At 36.1% G+C, this 21,600-nt stretch overlaps 3 protein-coding genes across 5 annotated transcripts; 1 reads left to right on the top strand and 2 right to left on the bottom strand.

The window, feature by feature from the left end:
* Positions 1–1,996: 1,996 nt before the first annotated feature.
* LOC117786651 (potassium voltage-gated channel protein Shal) lies at positions 1,997–18,083 on the bottom strand. Of its 3 annotated transcripts, XM_034624996.1 has the most exons (6): positions 17,731–18,083; positions 7,291–8,934; positions 6,700–6,862; positions 6,446–6,634; positions 4,032–4,184; positions 1,997–2,878 (listed from the first exon to the last, which is right to left on the bottom strand). In XM_034624996.1, the coding sequence occupies exons 2-6, from the start codon at positions 8,403–8,405 to the stop codon at positions 2,783–2,785; spliced, it is 1,716 nt and encodes a 571-aa protein (XP_034480887.1). In that variant the 5' UTR covers positions 8,406–8,934; positions 17,731–18,083; the 3' UTR covers positions 1,997–2,782. The 3 variants fall into 3 exon arrangements, with proteins under 3 accessions (XP_034480887.1, XP_034480888.1, XP_034480889.1); XM_034624997.1 differs by lacking the exon at positions 4,032–4,184 and having other exon boundaries at positions 17,737–18,081; XM_034624998.1 differs by lacking the exons at positions 1,997–2,878; positions 4,032–4,184 and adding an exon at positions 5,952–6,262 and having other exon boundaries at positions 17,737–18,081.
* Positions 18,084–19,015: 932 nt separating this feature from the next.
* On the bottom strand, positions 19,016–19,836 carry LOC117786673 (UPF0389 protein GA21628). Its single transcript, XM_034625021.1, has 2 exons — positions 19,521–19,836; positions 19,016–19,457 (listed from the first exon to the last, which is right to left on the bottom strand). Exons 1-2 carry the CDS (start codon positions 19,709–19,711, stop codon positions 19,247–19,249), a joined length of 402 nt encoding a protein of 133 aa, XP_034480912.1. The 5' UTR covers positions 19,712–19,836; the 3' UTR covers positions 19,016–19,246.
* Positions 19,837–20,129: 293 nt separating this feature from the next.
* Positions 20,130–21,589, top strand: LOC117786658 (rRNA methyltransferase 3, mitochondrial). Its single transcript, XM_034625004.1, has 3 exons — positions 20,130–20,567; positions 20,621–21,336; positions 21,394–21,589. Exons 1-3 carry the CDS (start codon positions 20,202–20,204, stop codon positions 21,539–21,541), a joined length of 1,230 nt encoding a protein of 409 aa, XP_034480895.1. The 5' UTR covers positions 20,130–20,201; the 3' UTR covers positions 21,542–21,589.
* Positions 21,590–21,600: the final 11 nt, after the last annotated feature.

Below are 21,600 nucleotides of genomic sequence, written 5' to 3'. Positions count from 1 at the left end.
TAAAAGTCTGATTTAAAGTTTAAATAGTTTGTTGAAGATAAGTTTATGAAAATGGGTAAACAAAATGGTGAATAGTTCGCACTGATACATTAAGCTTGCACTTAAATCTTTCAGAAATATAGTCTAACTGTTCATTCAATTTTATTCATGTTTGTCAAGCTATCAACTTAAATTTGAGCTCAGCAGCTGCTGATTAGAGATACAAATATTTGAATGTTTGCTTATGAGAGAATTATATAATCGCATTAATCACACACAGATGTGAATTTTTATTATTCAGTATTTTTTATTCGTGGATATTCAATAGCTTTTATATTGAATAATTCTGAATAAGTTAGACCTCTTGTGTATATTTCATTGAACTTAGCAGATAATACAATTGCCGACCCATATCGTATACTTATTATTGTGTACTACAGAGAATATCCACTGTCTCCTTCACAGCTGACTGGAGTTGAGGTCTGCTCAGAGAGTGAGTACTAAATTATGAGCATATCTGGCTAAATATATGACTAAGTCTGAGCTATGCAAATGAATCTTGCCATATTTGTATGTAAACCTGGCAATCAAGCACAACATCTGTGCAGTATGGCTAAAACAAATTACAGCTGCTGATATTCAATAATATTCAAGTAAGTATATATACCTATAAGTAACCGAACGATCTGACTATATCACACACACCAAGGTACACTCACAGCCGAGCCGAGTTTCTCTCTACAAACAGCATTCAGTTAGTGTACATATTTACCAACATATATATTATCTATTACACAGTATAGATCTCTAGCTAGTTTTATATAGCCGATGATGTATGGTGGGAATTTCCGTTACTTTGAGCTCTCAACTTTTCTGTTTCATCGGTCTGTCTCTAGGTAAGATAGACAGAAAAGAGAATCCCTCATATGAAGTCGCGCATTGTTGTTTTTGTGGAAGTAAACAGATTTCTTTATTTATTTTATTATTAATTTTTTATAGTTTTCCTTTTTTGTTTTGCTGTTCTGTTTAGACACAGACCCATGGCAGAGTTTATAGGTGTCAATTCGAATTACATATCACTAAAAATCAAAACAGAATTTTTTTAGATTTTAAATTTACTTATTAGCTTTTAGTTTATAGTTCATTTTTTTGTTTTGTTGTTCTTTTAGAATATCGCTACAGGAGTTGACTCTAGTGGCCAAAACTTGTTGTATTGTTAACCAAATTCATCATATTTTTTTTTATTATTTGCATTGGAATCATTTAAAGTAGTTTTTAGTTTAGTTACTTTTTTCGTTTTCGTTTTGTTTGCATTTTGACATTTTTCAACAATATTTTGTTGCAAAAATTGTTGTTAAAATAATTTAGAACTTAAAGTATTAAAAACAAATGTTAAAAATACAATTTAAATAGTCAACACCATAATAATAATACATAATAATAATAGTAAATTTATTATACATACATACAAGCTCAATTTAGTTATTTAATTATTTTATGTATTGAACTAATTTTAAATGTTTGATTTGGTTTAATTTATAATTAATTAATTTACTTTGAGTTTGTTAGAATTTGCTAAGAGTTTTTTATTTTGTTTTAATGCTTTAATTTAAATTTAAAGCCTCACCTACACACGCACATACATATACAGTTAAATAGATTTTAACTTAGTTCTTGGAAGAAAGTTTTGCTTAGACGCTTTTTGAAATATTTTGATTTGTTCATTGGAGTACGAGTATTTTAAGAGAAAGATGACAACTGAAACCTTTGGACTATATCAAAAATATACAATATACGAAAATTTCAATGGACTGTGAAAATCATAAAAGTTCATAGTGGTAATACGTAAGTAAGAGGCACCAGGAAAAGGGCCTGGAAAGGAATACCTCTTGGAAGAAATAAAAGAAAATAGTTGAACTTCATTATACACACTAATCTACGGACCATTTAAAAAATACGTAAAATTTATTTGTAATATTTATATTACTTTTTTTTGTAATAATAATTAAATTTTTCCTTTGTTTTTGCTACTACACAAATCGTTTGCTCACGATGTTTGCTGTGTATTTCTTTAAGTTCCATCGATTTTTCTTTCGTTTACGTTTACTTTATGTTTTTGTTTTTGTGTTTGCTTTTGGACCCAATGCAACTTGCTTGAGTGAGTACATTACGTTCGATAATTTACGTTCTTCAATCTATTTTCAATTCTATTATGTTATGTTATTTTATTTTTTATTTTTTTGCTCATGCCCTCTTAAAAACATACACAGTAAATTCCTCTAAAATGCTTCTGTTTCTTGTGTTCTTGTTGTTGTCTTGTCACCTATATAAAGTAAATAGTGTTGCGTATTATTAATATTTATTTATTTTATATGTTTATTAACGTGGCCTCGCTAATCAAATCCGACTTTGCCGTTTGGTAATTAAGTTTTGGGTGTTTCTATTCTTCATCTTTTCTCATACTTTCTATGATTACCCTCTTTCATGAGTGGCTTATGTATTGTTCTTCGTGTTTATTGTATTTTAATTACATTTTACACATTCAGATGTTTGCTTTTTGTTGTTTTTGCAAATAATTTAATTAAATATCGTACTTTGCATTAACTCGAAAATCAGATTTTAGAGATTTTTAGATTACACATTGTTTGTTTTGTTTTTTTTTTTTTTTGTGTGTCTACAACAAATTCAATTTAGTTTAAAAAACTTTTCAAGTTAGACTAAATGTAAACGTAAATCAGCATCATCATCAGCTTCGTCTTCATCTTCATGTTCAGCTTCAGCTTCGCCCTCATCCACTGCTGGCTCAGAACGAGGCTTCCACCAGGTAGGTGCCATCCATTGGCTGATTGTTTTGGCTATTTTGAGCATTGCTGGCAGCTGGCATATACTTGCCACATGCCTGTGGAGCAGAACAAAAGAACAGACGAAGTACGCAAATTGCATTAGGTCAAGGGTCAAAAAGATAATAAATGGAGTATTTAAAGAAATTGTAAATACATAAATAAATGCCAGCAAAGTCTAATTTTTTGCCGTAAATTACTATAGCTTCATTGTACTAAAATCTGTCTTGGTTTCTCATTTATTCATGTTCATGAAATTGCAGTCATATTTCATGAAACTCTAATAAGGTTGTAAAAAGCAAATAATAATGTACCTCAACACTTTTAAGAGGAAAAAAGTATTACATGCAAAGCCTTAGACAGATTGATCCTGCAGTTGTGTTAATTTACAAATATAAATATATAATAAAGTGAGTTAAATATAATGAAACAGACACACGGACACAAATCGTTAGAGATTTTCATGAAAACAACCAAACAAATTTCCGGTGCTTCTGAATTTTTAAAGATATATTAATATTTGATGTTTTTTTAATAAATTCAGAAGGACATTTTATTAATTTAATTTAAATTAACATATAACTTTATATTTGAAGCATTGGTTGTTTAGTTTTACGTTCAGCGAAAGTTATTATTGCGCTGCTTTTGGATATTTTGAGATTTTTTATAACATGGGTGATGAGTAAATGAATACATCTATTTTACTTAAATGTTGTTTTTGCATGCACTCATAACAGATGCTACAATTTATAACTAGATTTGCCACAAATTCGCACAAACATTCTTTGCCTGAAGAAGCGCGTATGCACAAGGTCGCTCGACCCCATTTTAGGGGCGTCTGAAACAAAAATTTCAATTTCAGCAAAATAAACTGGCAGCCTGAAAGCATGCAACATTTTTGCACAAAGGCCATTTGTTGTTGCCGTGGGTTAAGTGCTGCATACTTTCAGGCTGTAATGCTACTGCAGAAAGTGTTTGACGTGGTTGTTGTTGGTTAAAAAATGTAGATGATGAACACAGAAACAAGAGTAACATATAGCTAAGTACTTTATACTTAAGTATAAGAAAAGTAGTTTAACACCCACCTGCACTTGAAACACATACACACACACTTACAAGCGCACTTACACACGCACACTCACACACACACACACACGACACCAAAGTAGACAAAGGATATTACGTAAGTAGTATTTACAGTTTGTATCTTACCTGATAACGCTGGGAACAGCAGCGTCCGCAGCAAGATTGCAACAGACCCGCAGCGCTGTTCGTCGAGTGGGCGGGACTGGCCATCGGCGAGGGCGAGCCCGGTCGCTTTGGCTGGCCATTAAATGGTATTTCTAACTCGACAAATTCACGATCCTTTAGATTTGAGCATTTGAGTGTGTGTACCAGAAGAATTTTACAAAAAGAAACGTAGAATACATAGAGTACAATGATTGGTTTTACTTTTTTTTTTCTGTTTTGGTTTTAAAACAATTCGACATAAATATACAGAAAGAAACATACTTAGGAGTTGCGATATTAAGCCGGGTATCACACACACACACACACACTCACACACACAAAATACAAAAAACAGGTTTAAATATTACATATATATATATTAATAAATAAGTACTTATAGAGGTTTAGTCAAAACAACAATCAGAACAGTAAAGCAGGGGGAAATATTGTCAAACATTAGAACGCTTAAAGTACAGTTAAGGTAAATGGTCGGTAAAAGGTGAAGGGAGTTAGTTTCGGCTCCTAAGCAATGACAATATTACAAAAACACAATAAGAACAGTTTTTTGTTAGTCACCCAGTAAATGGGCGGGGGAGGGAGTAGGGGCGTGGCGCGGCGAGCGGGCTGGCAGCAACGAGCGTCAGGCAGCAAAAGGAAGTGTTGGAATTCAAAGCAAGCGCGAGCGGGCGACTTTTTAGCGGCTAAAAACGCGCACACGATTTACCGATTAACCGATTCGTTTAATAATTTTAATAGAATTGAATTTAAATGCTTATCAAATGGATTATTTTAAATTCATTGTGTTGATTCTGTAAGAGTTTATGGAATTAACGGAATCATTTGAAATGATCAAAAATATATAAATAAATATAAATATATAAATAAAATATATAAATATAATAGATTAGCGAATCTCTAATCGTATACAACTTTTTTTGGGTATCAATTTTTACTCTAATCGTATAATAGCTCAGTTGAAACGTGCTCAAACCGGATATTAACCAATTGCTTTATTTCAGCAATCATCATAAAATCTAAAAATTTCAATTGATTTTAAAAGTGATCCTCATATAAATTCCATAATATCATTTTACAGATTCAACAAACAAATCTCTGATAAATTACCCCATTTGATGGGCGCTCTTTTGGCTACAAATTGTTTAATTTTCAATATTTTTTTATGCTCTTGCTTTTATTTAGTTTTAGTTTGATTTTAGTCTAGGGTGTTGACAGCCATCGATTGCATGTGTTGCGTTGTTTCAGATCTTTTTTTATAGCATTCGATGGGGGCGTCTTCAAGCATTATTTTTTGTGTTCGATATTCTTCCATAATTGCCAATTAAAAGAACTTAAAAAATCTTAAGTTTAAATAGAACAGAACGCATAGCTTTCAACACAAATTGTTTGTTGCTTTAAAAACGAACAATAAAATCATAAAACTTAATTGGAACGAGTAAATGAGAGAAAGAGAAAGAGGGAGATGGTAATAGAGATAGAGATAGAGATAGAGGGAAGGAGAGATAGAGAGAGCGAAAAGAACGGAATTTAAGTACTAACCGAAGCACTTACTTTGTTTAAGAATTTACGTATCGTTCTTTGATATTTATAGAAAGGAGTCATATATATATATAGTTCATATATTTGCTTGATTTATAATCGTATATTGATCTGAACATTGGAATTTTAGTCATATCCCAATGGAAAATGTAAAGAACATGACGCGAATGGAAAACTTTGGAACATAAACTGAGATATAACAAAGAAACACAAATATCACATATATATAATTCATTGATTTATATTGAATTCAAATGTGAAATGTACAAAATAATAATAAGAATTTTGAATACAATTTTCTATGTTTTAAAGTAATTCAAATGCTGAAGGTTTTTTTTATCATATTAAGTATTTATGCGTGTTTAGGATGTGTATGTATCTATGTACTATATTTAAATTTATTTTATTCAAGGGGCACGCACAGGATCCGTTACAGTTACAATAAGTATTATTGTTGTTATTGATGTTCTCTGTGCCAAGTGTGCCCATAATTATTGTTGATATTATTATTGTTTAATTGTTATAATTAAAATTATTTTTATATTTATAGTTGTAGTTGTTCTAGTTGCTGTGTGGCTTGTCATTGCTTGCCTAACGAGCTCGAGGCAAAGGTGAGAATTGTATTCTACTAGAAAGATGTTCAAATGTTGCTACATCTGTCGAAAAGAGAACACACAGGAAATAAAACAGAGATGTCTGATAAATCAACATGTAAATGAAAACTGAACATAGAAAACAAATGTCGATATAAAAAAAGCCCGCACATTTGAGTATTGTGTATTATTGCCTGTGAATAGAGTGCTAAAAAATAATACACATCGATTGTTATGCATACGCACCGTTGTCTTTTCGAGACACCGCAACAAATGATGATGCTGCAGCTCAAAGATGTCCTCATCCCTATAATTGTCATCCAGCTCAATGCCCGACTCCTGTGCTGCCCAGCGTGCCTCCGCCGCCTTCTTCTTGTTAACGAAAGCAGCTCCCGAAGATGCCTTGGCAATCCGTATGCGCGCCAGTCGAGCTTTCTATTCTCACACAAATATAAGTTAGTTAGAGATGGAGACTTTTATGATAATTGTAATTTACATACCCTCTGCGCTTTACGCTTATCCGCACGCTGGTTCTGATGATAAATTCTACTGAAGTTCGATACAATTACAGGTACAGGTAAGGCGATGACCAGCACTCCGCTCAGCGAACAAACACCGCCAACTATTTTGCCAGCTATTGTCTCCGGCACCATGTCACCGTAGCTGAAATTTAATAAGATTAGAGAGATTCATATTACTTAGAGTGAGATGTTAAAGGTACTTGAAATGTTGCAGATCTTTTCTAGTATAACAAATAATATATAAATCTAATCCGAGATTTACTTTGATTTTATTTTTAGCATACCACAAAAATTCTAGCATACTTTTTGGCGTCGGTCAGAGCTGGTGCTATTTGCTATTATTTTTACCTTTTAAATGTTATCTCTGATGAGAATTATAATTCTGAAATCTTCTGAAGTGAAAATACCTCAAGTATTGGACTGAAATTTAAGTTTCAATGAAATTTTCCTTTAATTAATTTAAAAAAATTTAAACTCAACTCTGTACAATTCGCAATTAACGCTTGCAATATTTTTGTGGTTAGACCTTAATATAAGACTTTTGTTTTAATTTGGTTGTAATCGACTTACCCCAACGTCGTCATGGTGACAATGGTGTACCAGAAGGCCGCCGGTATGGATGTGAAATTGGTGCCATTTACATTCTTCTCAGCATAGAACATAACCGTGGCGAATATAATGATGGCCATGGCCAGTGAGAAGACCAGAAAGCCCAGTTCACTGGCGCATGACTTGAGCGTATAGCCGAGGATGCGAAGACCCTGCGAGTGGCGGGAGAATTTGAAAATGCGAAAAACGCGGAACACACGCAACGTGACAAAGGCGCCGCTGACATCATCGTTGTCCGTGATGCCCAGACCAATGTAGTAGGGCATGATGGCCACCACATCGATGATACTCATGACGCTGCGGACAAACTTGCAGCGATCCGGCGCGGCAAAGAGACGCAGCAGATATTCGGCGGTGAAGATCATCACACAGGCGGTGTCCAGGCAGAAGAAGACGATCTTGTAGCGTTCGCCACAGGGCAGAGTTCCGGCACGTCCGGGTCGATGGCCACAGGGGACCGTCTCCACCACGTTGGCCATGACGGAGACGGCTATGAAGAAGCCGGTGACATAGTAAAAGACCAGCGCACTGGTTGACGTATGTGGATTCTCAAAGGCACGCCACATCTTCTGGCGTATGTTGGTTAACTGCTGCAGATTCTGATCTCCATTCTCTGATAGCTTGTCATCCATGAGGCGTTCGGCGTTTTCGCGCTTCCGATCGCGATAATCCTCATAGCAGCAGTCACCGATGACATCCGGCAGGATGCCAAAGAAGGCCAGCTCCTCGTCGTAGCTGGTGAGGCATTCGTGTTTCGGATAATGCAATTTACCGGTGCGATAATAGTTGAGTATGTGTCGAAATATGTCCGGATCCCGATCAAAGAAATACTCTTTGCAATCCTCATCATAGAAGAACTCACGCTCATTTGAACCCAACAGCGTGTCCGGATATTTTTCCAGTGTGTTGCGCCAGGTCTCAAAACGTCGGCCGGATACATTTATAAGCAGCTTCTCATCGTCCGTTTTGCGACGATCCTTGGGCATCGGAGGCGGTGGCAATGGATGCGTAGCTATCGGCACCCAACCGATGGCCGCCGCCCGTGCAAAGGGCAGCCAAGCGGCGACCGAGGCCATACTGTGTGGTGGAATGTTTCAGTGTCCCAAGACGATTACGAGGGGGTGGGGGTGGGACGGGGCGATTTCGAGGTATTCCGCGGTCAATGGAGGCTGATCTGTGATCTGTATTCTATGGATTTTCTGTGGTGGAGCGTCACCTGTCAAATTCCTTATCTCCTCTTTTAATTTTTGGCTCACTTGGACTTAGTTCTAGTTAAAGCTTTCACACTTGAACGGCAGCTTTTTTTTTGTTTTATTTCAATATCTTATATTATATTATCTTCTTTGATTGAGTACGGGTTTCTTTCTTTTCTCCGTTTGGATGCAAGTAGAGTTTTCTGAATTCCTTAGCACTCTCTCTCGCTCTCACTCACTCGCTATCTTTTCTTTGCTTTACATCTTGCTTTATTGGTGTTGTTGTCTTGTTGTCATTTGGCGCTGCTTGCCAAGCATTTTCTTATTGCTTAAATGTATTGCTGTCATTTTCGCTTTATTGTTGTTCTCGCCGGGGAAATGGGAAATTTTTATGCTTCTCTGCGCTGCAGCACTGCAATTGGCCAGAAAAACAACAGCACAAAACATGAGAATAAATGAAAAGTTTGGCAAAAAGTTTAGCAATATTTCAAGTCAGAGCACACACACAAAAGTTTCGCACAACCCACACACACACACAGAGTAAAGTTTGAAATACCCACAAGAGTCACCCACGCACTGTGTGGCAGAATCGGAATGCGACATTATATAAGCAAAGTGCAGTTTTTGGATTCTTGGTGTCCAAAACATTCATAAACAATGTAATTATAGAAATGCCACCACACAACATTCCAAAAGAACAGAAAAAAAGTTACGAAATGGTGAATTGAATTTTACAATTTTGATGCAGAAAATCATTACAGGTCAACTTATAATAAAATTTACATTCCTTCATGAAATCGGTTAAGATTTGACAAAGCAAAGTTTTGAAGTTCTTGACAACGTATCAAGGGAAAATTGGACAGTATTCGAAAAAAATTTAGTTTTCTAATTTTAATGCAGATTCAAAATAGAGGCCAAGTAATGATCAAATTGACATTCCGGAGCAGATTTGGCAAAGTTACAAGAATTTAAAGCTTTTGGAACATATCAAGGGAAAACGTTCGTAAAAAATGGACAGTGATCGAAAAAAATGGAGTTTTCTAATTTTGATGCAGATTCAGAATAGAGGCCAAGTAATGATCAAATTGGCATTCCGCAAGGAAATCGGAGCAGATTTGGCAAAGTTACAAGTATTTAAAGTTTTTGAAAACATATCAAGGGAAAACGTGGACAGTGATCGAAAAAAAGCTGAGTTTTATAATTTTGATGCAGACTCAAAATAGGGGGCAAATAATGATAAAGTTTAAAGTTTCAAATAAATTGCACTGATAAAATAAATAATAAGTTTGTTCTCGCATAGTTTTGCAATTCAAAATTCTCTATGAGCTAAAGATTTTATCTCACAAAATTTCAACTATAACGACTTTGAAACAAATTAATTGAGATTTTGGATAGGCATTTAACACGTGTCGAACAGTAAATGGCGCCTTTTGCATATGATTGTAATGAAATTTAATGAAATGCCGCAAACACAATTTTTATGATTTTGGTCTGAATCTGTGGAATTTCCGGTTTCAAAATATTTATTAAATCGTATCATAAAACTCGAAAAACATTCGAAGAGCATTTCGTATTGAACGCTTTGGTTTGTTTACATTATTAATTTCCAACAGAAGCAGAGTTTTCAAATCACCCTAATAATTATTCCACAGCCCAAATGCAGAATTCGACAGACAACGCCATGCAATATGAACTTACGGCCAAAGTTTTGTCTAAATATTTAAACGAACCACATTGGAGAATGCCTTCAGCTGCCCCGGCATCGATACAGATACCGATACAAAATCGAGTACTCGCGCAATGTTTTACTGAGTCTGCTGTACTTTCCCCAAAACGATACGTCGACTGATCCACCGACCCACCAACCCACTGACTGACTGACTGACTGACTGACCCACCGACTTAACGACTGACCGAAGAAGCAATCGACCGACTGGCTTCCATCTGTCTGAGAGCGTTGGCGTTGGTGAATGGGTGGCTTATGTGGGTAGTACTTGATGGTTGGGTGGTTGGGTGGTGCTTGCCGAATTTCGTACTTAAATTTATGCGCATTTCTACACAGTAAACACCCCGAAACAGTCCCGAAGACATTTTGCAACTACAATTAAAACGCAAACATTATTTTCCTAGCTACCCCGAGTTTCTTTTTTGTTGGATGCCTTCTCGGCTGTCTCCTCCCACCTCCCACCTCTGTGTCATTTGTCTTGAGTCGTTTCACAAAAAGTCATTTGTTTCCATAAATGTCACATTTCTGGCGTGCTCTTGAAGTCCATGTAATGTGCTTCTCTGATTTATATAATATTTACGATAGTTGTTAGCTTGGATCGATAGACTTGTAGATTGAAATTAACGAATAAAGGGGAAAAGTGTTTGCATATTTATGGCCACTGTCAAATGGATTATAAATATTATTATTAATGCAGATCTAAAATTGGCAGTGGGGAATTAATGTTACTTTTATTACTCAGGTGCGTGGTGCTGCCCGTAAGAAAAGCCATTAGAAGTTATTAGTTATTTGATGGTCGTTTCGCTGCCGTTAATAGGTGATGGCTAAGGTTACGCAAGGTTGACTTGGGTTTGGTGAGTTGTAAAAGTGTATCAATAACATAACAACAAAAAAACAGAAGATGAGATTTAAATTGATATACCTTACAGTATATGTACTCTAGGGCGGATCAATTTGCTCAGGTGAAAAAATAGATGGAAGACGTCTACCCAAATCGATATCAACAATGAATTTTAAGAACATTTTTCAACGAAACTATGGGTCTAAAATCGATTGCTAGCCCCCGCAGAGATATGGTTGAGACTTGTAAAAAAATCATATCTGAATATATCTTGAAAGCAACATTGAAAAAAACAAATGCAAAATTTAAAAACTTTACTTTTAACTGTAATAAGCGTAAATATTTATAAATTTGTTAGAATAAAATATAAAAAAGATAATAAATTAAATAATACTTTATATAATATTAAATTTATAGCCAAAAAAAATTATTTCTTCAAAGTTTATTAACCGATCGTGATGGAAATTTTATAATAAGTATAGCCGGACTAGAATTTATTTAGATCTGATTTTGACTTCCTTTGACTGTGGATAAAATCTAATAAAGTAATTGCATTTTATAGTTTATTTTATGGGATGTCGTCAGCCCAAAGCGTACAATCGCCACCCGCTTATCACTCAAAATCATCGCACATAAATGTACACATCACATTTCGCACACCCCCATACACGCACACATACTTGGACACGCTCTTTAAACAGATTCATCGACTGATAGACTGACAGCTCGGCACACACACACACACACACATACACTCACAGAGACACTTCACCTCAACGCTTCAATCAAACATCCGACCCATCCATTGGGTCGGCTACTGTTCCTGCTTCTACGCTCTCTGTGTCGGACCTTAATGTTTTAATGCCACATTATCCTATCAACAATTTTACTGGCATAGGTCGACCTTGCTTTCGGTTACTGTGCCCAAATGGAAATTAATCAATGCCGTTTGCTTTGCTCTTCCATTGATGTTGACGTCGCCTTTGCTGACGTCGTTGACTTGGCGCCTGACATTAGGCTATACTTATACAATTACAACAACGACAACAACAGGGAGAACAACAAGAATTGACGTGTGCGTGTTGTGAACCATCAAAATAAATTGTCAAACATCAAATGGTTGAAAAGCAAGCCCCAGCAGCCCGAGCACAAAAAACAACACCTAACACACAGGCTAAACAATGGGGTGGGGCTAGGGAATAAATGGATAAGGGGCAACTTCCGTTACCTAAACAAAGGCGCCACATGTCCCTATTTTGCAGGCCTCATTAATTATTTGCGTTGTTTTTTTTTTAGGCGTGCCTAATTATTTGTTTTTATTTCGCATTTCGTCTCAAGGTTATGTTACGAATATGCCTTATCTTTACGCCCAGTGCAGCCAACACCAACAACAGCAACACTGACAACAGCAACAACAGCAGCAACAACCACAATACCCAGCATTTTTATAATGATGCACATCCATCCATTCACACTGCGCTCCCATAAACCAACATTGTATACAATTTGTCTTTCAGTTGTTTTGCCCGTTGCCCTTGCCAATATAAAGACAGAGAGCAGAAATGGTCGGGGTGATTGACTTGTTCTTGAATTTTGCGACGTGCATAGGACATAAACATTTCCATTCAACAAATATGAGTAGAACAACAATAAACAAATCGAGTATCCAATGAATAAGTATTATTGAAGACGGTCAAAAAACATTTTTAATCTTAAATCGTTATTTCGAAATGGATCAGAGGAATTTCAGCATTAAATATGCCCATAAAATTATTGAGAATTACTTTTAATTATGACATTTTTATTATCCATTACAAATTTTACTATAGAACGTTTCGCTCAAGTAGTGTCTCTTTTAAAACTCTTTCAATACAAAAATTCTTTAGACATATCGCATATGAAAATGCTGTAGAATCAGTTGAATCAACTTTTATGTGTCTCTAAATTGCATTACTTGTTCTAATTTCATTTGGGCAAAATTTATATCCGATTAAAAGAAAAACGTTTTGTATAAATGAATGAAAATAAAAATTATTGGTAGGGTATTTACAGTTAGTTATTTTTTCATTTTTAAAGCCATTCTTCATCATTTCTCCCATTTTTTGACTTTACTTTTTTGCTCGCCGTTCTCTTTTCTTTTATTTTTGTTGTAATGTTGTTTATTGTTGAGTGCTGCGCACAGCCCATTAACAATACCATTCCACACCAATTCCCCTCGCTCTCTCCTCCGCTCAGTAGCTGGTTAGGTTCGGCATTAATGTACAAAATACACGTAAAATCTACGGAAATCCTGTGCATTTTTTGCGAGGGTCCCAATTACGAGCCTTATTAACTATGAGTTGACTTTTGCTCCTTAACTAGCGTTTACTCTCCCTCTCATTCTCTCTCTCACACACACACAAACACAGTCACTCTCTCTTTTGCGAATTTCTTTCGCGCACGCACACTCTCTATTTTTGACCGCCGGAACCGCCAAAATCCCTAACCATATTGGAAAAATGGGACACTGCAACGTTAAGACAAAACTAAAAATGATTTCAGAACATAAACGCATTTTTACGAGTATTTCTGTGCATTCAGATTTTGTATTTTTATGGACAATAAGCTAACAATGTTTACATTCTGTTGTGTTGTGTTCTATTTTTAAAACAATAACAAGAAAACCAAAACCCAACCAAAATCCGACCGTTTTGTCTGTCCGTTTTCTTGTTGTTGTTGTTGTTGTTGTTGTTGTTGTTGTTGTTCTTGTTCTTGTTGTTGTTGCTGCTGAAATTGTTTACAAGTAATTTGTGTACGTTTTTATTTGTTGGATTCTGCGTTGGCGGCATTAGAAACCGAAACTATTGAAAATTTCCAAATGCCAAAAGAGACTAAAAAGCTGCTACAATGAGAGGAGAATCGAGTCTGCGCCTGCCCAGAGCCCCCAAGGGGGAGTACTTTTTGATATGGGTTGTTGAATTGGTTTGGGTCGCTAGGCTCTTTTTTATTCTTTTCTTGTTGGTGGGTCGTCGCCTTCAACGTCGTCATCGTCGTCGCCTTCCTCATCGCCATCGCCATCGCCATCGCCATCGTCATCATCGTCGTCGTTGTCGTCGTCATCGTCTTTGGCGTTGGCGTCTTCGTTGTCGGCTCAACATCAAAAACGTTTTGCTGTTTGTCTCAGAGACTTATGAACATTTTATAATTTTGTGTTCGTGTTGCTTAAGTAGCGCTTATGTATCCATTTCTCCAGTGGCCCAACAGCTCAATTGAGGTGAGGTTTTTTCTTTGCTTGGCTGGCTAATGCATGTTGAAAAACCTGCTTATTGCTGATATTTAGAATGTTGATTCATCATTTATAATCTGGTCTAAAAGACATTCCTAAGTAAGGACATGACAATTGATGACCCATGCCTAATAAACAACAATTTAAATACATTGCTTGATAGTATCTTATCCAATATTAAAGCAGACTTCTTATACATTAGCAATATCTCAAAAAGTATTGACAAAAGCAAGATGTAAATGAAAATTCGGAAACTTTATTTCCATTGCCATTTGTTTTCCATTCCTCACATAAAACATAAATAGAAACTATTCCATTAAACAACAAGTTAATTATTTAAAACTAAAGTAGGAGTGGTTTCATTTCAAATAATCAGACATATTTCTTACCATTACTTGTTTGTCACCCTACATTGGTTCAACATTGCGTATGCTTATTATTAATTTAAAGCATTGCGTATACGTCACGTTGTTGCTAAGCAGCAATGGAGCAATATCCCGCATTTGATTACAAGCCAAAAGCTGATGTATTATTTAAATTGCGTGTGTAGTACACCCGACAATCAGATGGAGTCTGATGCTGAGTGGTCCCTGTGGGGCAAGTAGACAGAAGCCAGGACATGTGCAATTTATTGGATTTTACAATAAGCTAAATGCCATTCAAGTTAATTGCGAAACTCATAAAACGTAAAACGACTGTGAGTGTGTATATATATTTTTTCTTATCAGTGGAACGCATCGGCAGCACCAAAAAAAAAAAGTTTACGTTCGCATTTAACGCGCCACTGAGAACTGAGAAGACGCCCGAGCAGGGACAAACAAAACGAAAACGAAAGCAAAAGCGAAACAAAAACGTGCAAGTGACCCAAACTAGGATAATATGCAGGATGTGTATTTGTGGACTCCCAAAGCAATGGCGTAATTTATGTAGGCTCGCTAATCCTTTCATGCGTGAAATGTGATTATATCTACGTATAAGCCCGCACATGTGTATGACAGAATTGTGTGCAGGAGATACATTTCAGGGTTGTCAAGTATTAAATCAAACCAGCTCCAATTATGATAAAAACATTTTATACATTTTATAAAACAATATAAATCTCTCCTTCTGCTATCTTCACATACATATTTCTGATCTTAACCTTAAAAAACCTAAACAAAATTTTCGCTTCCCCAGAATTGTTTACATTTATTGCGTTGAAATTTTAATGTAATATTGTTGATTAAGTAGCTTACCAGACATTGAAAATGCGTTTTCTAAAATATATAAAGCCTAAAATAATTATTTATGTATAATATTTCTGCGTAAACTTTCAAGGTTGTAGTGGAATATTGAACCACAATTATTTGTAAACAACATATGAACAGAATTTATGATTTATTTATGATATAGAAATGGTCTATTTATTTTCGTCGTACTGAAAAACATTAGTTGCACGATTATTTTGAAACGAAATCTTAAAATATGAACAAATGATAATAAAAAAATTTTAGTAACCTTATTCAGATGATTAAAAGATTTGTCAACTTGATGGATGACTTAAATACAGATTTGTGGTCTTATGAAAATTAAATTCAAATTTAAGAGAGTGAAATACTTTGTCTTAAAACAAAGTTTATAAGCAGTTATTAAACACTCAAGCACAGACTTTGGCAAATCCTTGATAACTGGCGCGAAACCACTAAGCCTAACTACAGTTTAAAGCTCTCAAGGGATTTTCTTGTGTGCTGATAATACGAGTACTCGAAACTACAACAACAGCAATAAGTGAAAGCCAAATGCAGGATGGCTCGCAGTAGCAGCTGCTGTGCATCAAGCGCGTCATCAACACTCACACACACACACATACACAAACACTGGGGCACGTGCACATAAACCATTATGCCAAGCTATGTATTTTTGCAAGTGTACATATATGTACATTAGGGCGTTCCTTTGCTAGATGGATAATAATTTAGGTATTTCTTTTTATTTCTTAGGTCACACAAACCAAAAAAATTATATTAGATATAAGAAAAATTAAAAAAAAAGTTCTCAGTCTCCTCTAAGTCCTTCACGTACCGACCAGGTCCTGAAAATTTCAATAAAGGAACTTATACCATTTCAAGTTCTGACTGATCATTGTATGATCAAATTGTATGATCTAAGAGGCTGAAATTTTTCCACAACGTAGCTGAGACAATTTAGTTGTACAATAAAATGACTTTTTTAAAAATTCGACATTTAAGTCATATTTGGTGGCAAAGTTCACACTTTGAGTATTTTTAACCTTATATTAAATTCTGATCGAATTTGACCCAAATCGAGTTTCTATATTATAAAGCTTAGGAACAGTCAGATTACTATCTTATAAGATCAATCGATTTAAATTTTCAGCTCCTTTTCGGCACGTAAAGGACTTAACTCAGCGTTTTTTAATATTTTGCAGATTATTCTACTATGAAATGTAAACTTTATAAGAAGGTGTGACATTAGACATTTTTTAAATTGAAATACAAGAAACACCCTAATGTACATACACGTATGTACTACGTATGTTTTGGTGTTTGTGCATGTATGGGTATTAATGTGGCTTTGTTGTTGCGCCAAAAACCAAGCCAAGGATTTCTCGCACATTTGCGCCATCAAATGGACTGTTTGGACTTAGCTGCTGCTGCTTCTGCTGCTGCCTCTGCCGCTGCTTCTGCTGCTGATACGAGTACTGTTCGCTCTTTCTCTCCTACAGACGACCTTCACTTTCACACATAGAGAGCACACAACGACCGCCGTGGCCGTCACCGTTATTTTTTGTTGAATGACTTTTTGTTGCTGCTGGTGTTTGTTGCACATTCAAATGAAAAGCGGCTGCACAATAATTAGGCCAGCAACTTGTTGTTGTTGTTGTTGTTATCTCGCACGCAACGGAGCGTAATTAAAATTAAAAAAATAATGTACATTTGTTATGAACATGACTCTTCACAAGGACAATTTTTTATTCCTTTTTTTGTTTTTTAGGTGTCCCTATACGAGACGACCAACACTGTCGTCCAACCACAACAACAAGAACCACATTCGTGCGGATACACACATTTTCACAAATCAAAAAAAGCAAACGAATCTTGCCACACACACACACTCATATATACACTCTAACCCACCCACCCACACACATACACATAGTGAGTAGCGTATAGGAGAAAATCGTTCACACATACACTCATACAGATAGAGCGTTTCATTTTCATTGTTATGGATTTTCCGCCTCAATCTATTTTATTAAACAATTATATTATTAATATTTCATTAAGATTTTTTGTTATTGTTGCTGTTGCCTGTTGTAGTGTCTGTGGTCATTGTGATGCCCCACACACACATACATTTACAGCCAGGCACTTACACTTACATTCATGTATGCGATGTGCGGATGTGTGTGTGTGTGCGTGCTGTAGTTTACATTTTTACACTTGTTCTCGTTTTAGCTTTTTTCACGCTGCCCGCACATTTTTGCCTGACGCTTGTGGCTTTTATTTCTGCACTATTTTTTGCATATTTCTTCCTCAATGCTTGCTTGCAATTTGTTATTTTTTTTTTTTGCTTTTGCTTTTGCTTTTGCTCAGCTTGCACGCACGATTTCCAAGTCCCGTTGCGTTCAAACGTTCTCGACAAACTGAAAGAACGGAAAGTGAAAAGCGCGCAGCAGCAGCAGCAGAAGAGCGGCAGGGTTGCTGCTGCACCCAACTATGCCTCCTTCATAGCCGCCTACTAACCATTACACTCTCTCTATGTAGCTCTCTCCAAAGTGAATTTACTAATAAGATGACGAGTTCCCCATAGCTTTGCTCCTTACGGGCTCCATCTGTTGTCAGTATAAAAGTAGTTGTTGTTGCTGCGCACGAATGGTGAACTTATTTAAGCGACTTCACCGCATCGGAACAAGATAGATATCACCTTGTAGTAATTCCTCCATGGCGCTCTTCACAGCTGGTAATCCGGGACGCGAGTTCTCTCTCACCGCGCCGACGCACTTTCTTTTGGCGCAAGTGGTGGTCACTGTTGATGATATTTCTGCTGATTTATAGTGCCTCATAGATCAAATGAACCATCAATTTCATTTAATAAAGCGAATGAAATAGGTAGTTTGTATATTAATTCAAAAGAATAGTTCGTTGTTGGCCACTTAATAATTGTTTCCGTTATCAAATCTCATTTTTTGACACTTGATAAAAATCCACTTAAAACATTTTTAGTGAGTTTTTTTATGTAATTTTTGATAATATAATAATTTGAGAAAATTAAAATGAAAAAATATAAATTAATTAATTATGTATTGTTTTCAGTATTAACATAATTTTAAAAATCAGTCGTCGATTTAGATATTACTTAATCAAATAATTTAAAATTTGTAGTCTCACAATTTATTATTTTTGAAGTGTTACTTTCTTATCTGGCCTAAAATATGTATCTGTATAAGTTTGGTAACAGATACGAAAAATAATTGAGTTTTGGTACCTAGTGTAAATACATGATAGATGATGACGGTAATTAAAGTGGATTATTATTCGTAGTAAAGATTGTTATTTAAATTAAACCTATAAAAGAAGAAGAGTTGTAACATAAATTGTCTTAGTCACCAGAAATACATTTCTTGTTTTGGCTAAATAAATGTTTAAGCTTGACAAATAAATTTTTGTAATATAATTTCACTAAATATTTATTTCAGTAGAGTGTGTGCTACAATAACAGCTTGCATTTTGATTCTAAGCACTAAAAGTTGCAAATATCACTAATCACATACGGAACTCGATTGGAATTCAACATAAAAATTTAATACACATTTCAAAAAAATTAGCAATTGTTTTGGATTTACATTCGCTACTTTAGTGCTTTGCACTGATGATGTTCCGTGTATTTATTTATTTACCACCCGCTGCTTCGGCTTCTTTGGCATTTGCCTGATTGAACTGATTATGCCATTCCAGATTCTGCTTGGTCACCGATTCACCTCGCTTGGCCGCCTGCTTACCACTATAAATCATAATACCACATCCGATCACAGTTAGTCCAATCATGATATTGGCAAGCATTATGCGCATTTTATTGCGAGAGCGCTCCATTTCCTCTTGGCTGTAAATTATATCAGGATTAGAATAAAATCAAAGTAACATTTCTAATATATTCACCACCTACCTTACAAAGCTTGGCACTTCAGATGTTGACTTGTATTTGCCACTCCAAACCAAAAAGCGCTTCTCCAAATCATTTGGCTGATGATTTTTAATGCTTTGTTTAAGGACTTTCGTATTGCTCAATGTACGTTGCGTCAGCAAATTGCAGGCGCGCTTTCCCCAGGCGGCAATTAGTACGGGCTTAGTTAGCATGTTGTTTGTCCAATTTAACTGAGTTGTTCTAAATAAAACCGGCTTTTATTTGTTTTTAATTCGAAGTGATATCGCACCAGTTGAATTTATGCAATGGTCGTGATGGGCACTGTTGTCAACTTAGCTATTTTATAGCTAGTTTTAGCTATTTTCAAAATTCGTGATGAACAGAGTTATCGTACCTCTTTCAAAAAAGGCACTTGTTGAACGTTCACATTGCGTCACAGAGTATTGTAAATGTCTGCCAAATGTAGAAATAAGTACTTTTCAAAGTGCTCCTAAATTTAAAAAAAAATGTTTAACGCACCCATTAATGGGCTTTTAGTGCTTTTTGGGCTTTTTTCAGAATACCTTATTTCGAAAATGAACTTTTTTTAAGTTAAAAAAAATCAAACCAGATCGGCAAATTTAACAGGGTGGCAGCCCTTCGGCACAGTGGCAATATTTGTGGGTTTTGAGAAGAAATATTTTCGCTTTTTGTAAAGTAAAAATGTTTTATAATATCATACGACGGTCTGTGCAGACAAGTATTAAAAATGTCAACAATTACAACCTGTTGCGCTTCAGCAGCTCTTTTGGCCCAAAAGACGATATCAAGGATGCACTGGACATTGAAGCCAACTTATTTGAAAACTCCTTGCTGCAACATCAGCCGGTGAACACGCGGGAAGCTTTACGCAAGCACAAATCAACAGCACACAGTAGTAAACAAAATAAACAGCCACTAAGACATGCGGTAAACAACACAGTTAAGAATACAGTGCCTAAAATTGTTGCACCGCCAGTTAAGCGCGACTCAGCGCGGCTTATTAAAGATAGTGAATTAAATTTGGAGTTTACACGTCTCACTCTGCAGGTAGAGTTCGCATTCGATAGCATTGCTTGTATTTTACTTTATTAACGTTGCAGGACCCATTGATGACCACTTTACTAACCGAAGTTCGTTCACGCAAGCGTCGTGATAAGAACAAGCTGATTATCATCGAGGGCCGACGTCTTATAGAGGAAGCCTTGCAATGCGGTCTGCGAATGAAATCGCTGTTCTTCAGTCAAAAGGATCGATTGGCGTTGCTTCGCGAGCCAGTTGCCCAGGCTCAACATGACCATAACACAAAGATCTATAAAGTACCGCAACATGATCTTAAAACTTGGTCCTCGTTGGTAACGCCTCCCGGACTCATGGCACTGTTCGAACGCCCCTCGCCGAAGGGTGTAGAACAGCAGCAACTGAACACTGATCCCCTGCCCGTTACAGTTGTCTGCGACAACATACGAGAGCCCAACAACCTGGGCAGCATTATACGTACCTGTGCCGCCTTGCCCTGCTCCCAGGTGGTGGTAACACACGGCTGCTGTGATCCTTGGGAGTCCAAGGCGTTGCGCGGCGGTTGCGGTGGACAATTCCGGTTGCCCATTCACGATGATGTCAAATGGGAGCAGCTGGCTCTACATATTCCGCCTGAAACTGCCAACGATTGTCATGTATTTATTGCCGAAAACAATCTGGAGAAACTGGAAAATCTAAATGGCATTGCTATAGATTATGCAGATCTGGAAAAGACCGGAGCCCATAACATTCTCATCATTGGGGGAGAGAGTCATGGTGTCAGCGATGATGCTTACAAGTAAGATTGTGTTTGAATATGATTTATAGCTAATATAAAACTATCAATCTCATGTAGATTCATGGAACTGGTGGGCAGCAGAGGCAAGTGCGTCTATATACCCTTGGCATCGGGCATTGACAGTCTAAATGTAGCATCTGCACTTACATTGCTACTATTTGAGCTGCGCAGAAAGTTAATAAATCAATCTAAGTTAAGCATGTAATTGTTAAATGTTTATGTTAAAACAAATTAAAATACGTTGTTTTCAAAAGGTCAAATGGT

Source organism: Drosophila innubila (genome assembly GCF_004354385.1).
Source record: "Drosophila innubila isolate TH190305 chromosome 3L unlocalized genomic scaffold, UK_Dinn_1.0 0_D_3L, whole genome shotgun sequence".
Taxonomy (NCBI): domain Eukaryota; kingdom Metazoa; phylum Arthropoda; class Insecta; order Diptera; family Drosophilidae; genus Drosophila; species Drosophila innubila.
This window is presented reverse-complemented; position numbering and strand designations above follow the sequence as displayed.

Bases quoted from the DNA above. Each gene is read 5' to 3' on its own strand.
- LOC117786651 (XM_034624996.1), bottom strand. From the start codon at position 8,405: ATGGCCTCGGTCGCCGCTTGGCTGCCCTTTGCACGGGCGGCGGCCATC. The intron at 6,863-7,290 runs GTAAGTCGATTA...ATTAAATTTCAG, and splicing joins GTCACCATGACGACGTTGGG to CTACGGTGACATGGTGCCGG. The intron at 2,879-4,031 runs GTAAGATACAAA...TCTGCTCCACAG, and splicing joins GCTGTTCCCAGCGTTATCAG to GCATGTGGCAAGTATATGCC.
- LOC117786673 (XM_034625021.1), bottom strand. From the start codon at position 19,711: ATGCTAACTAAGCCCGTACTAATTGCCGCCTGGGGAAAGCGCGCCTGC. The intron at 19,458-19,520 runs GTAGGTGGTGAA...TATAATTTACAG, and splicing joins GAAGTGCCAAGCTTTGTAAG to CCAAGAGGAAATGGAGCGCT.
- LOC117786658 (XM_034625004.1), top strand. From the start codon at position 20,202: ATGTTTTATAATATCATACGACGGTCTGTGCAGACAAGTATTAAAAAT. The intron at 20,568-20,620 runs GTAGAGTTCGCA...TTAACGTTGCAG, and splicing joins TTACACGTCTCACTCTGCAG to GACCCATTGATGACCACTTT. The intron at 21,337-21,393 runs GTAAGATTGTGT...AATCTCATGTAG, and splicing joins GTCAGCGATGATGCTTACAA to ATTCATGGAACTGGTGGGCA.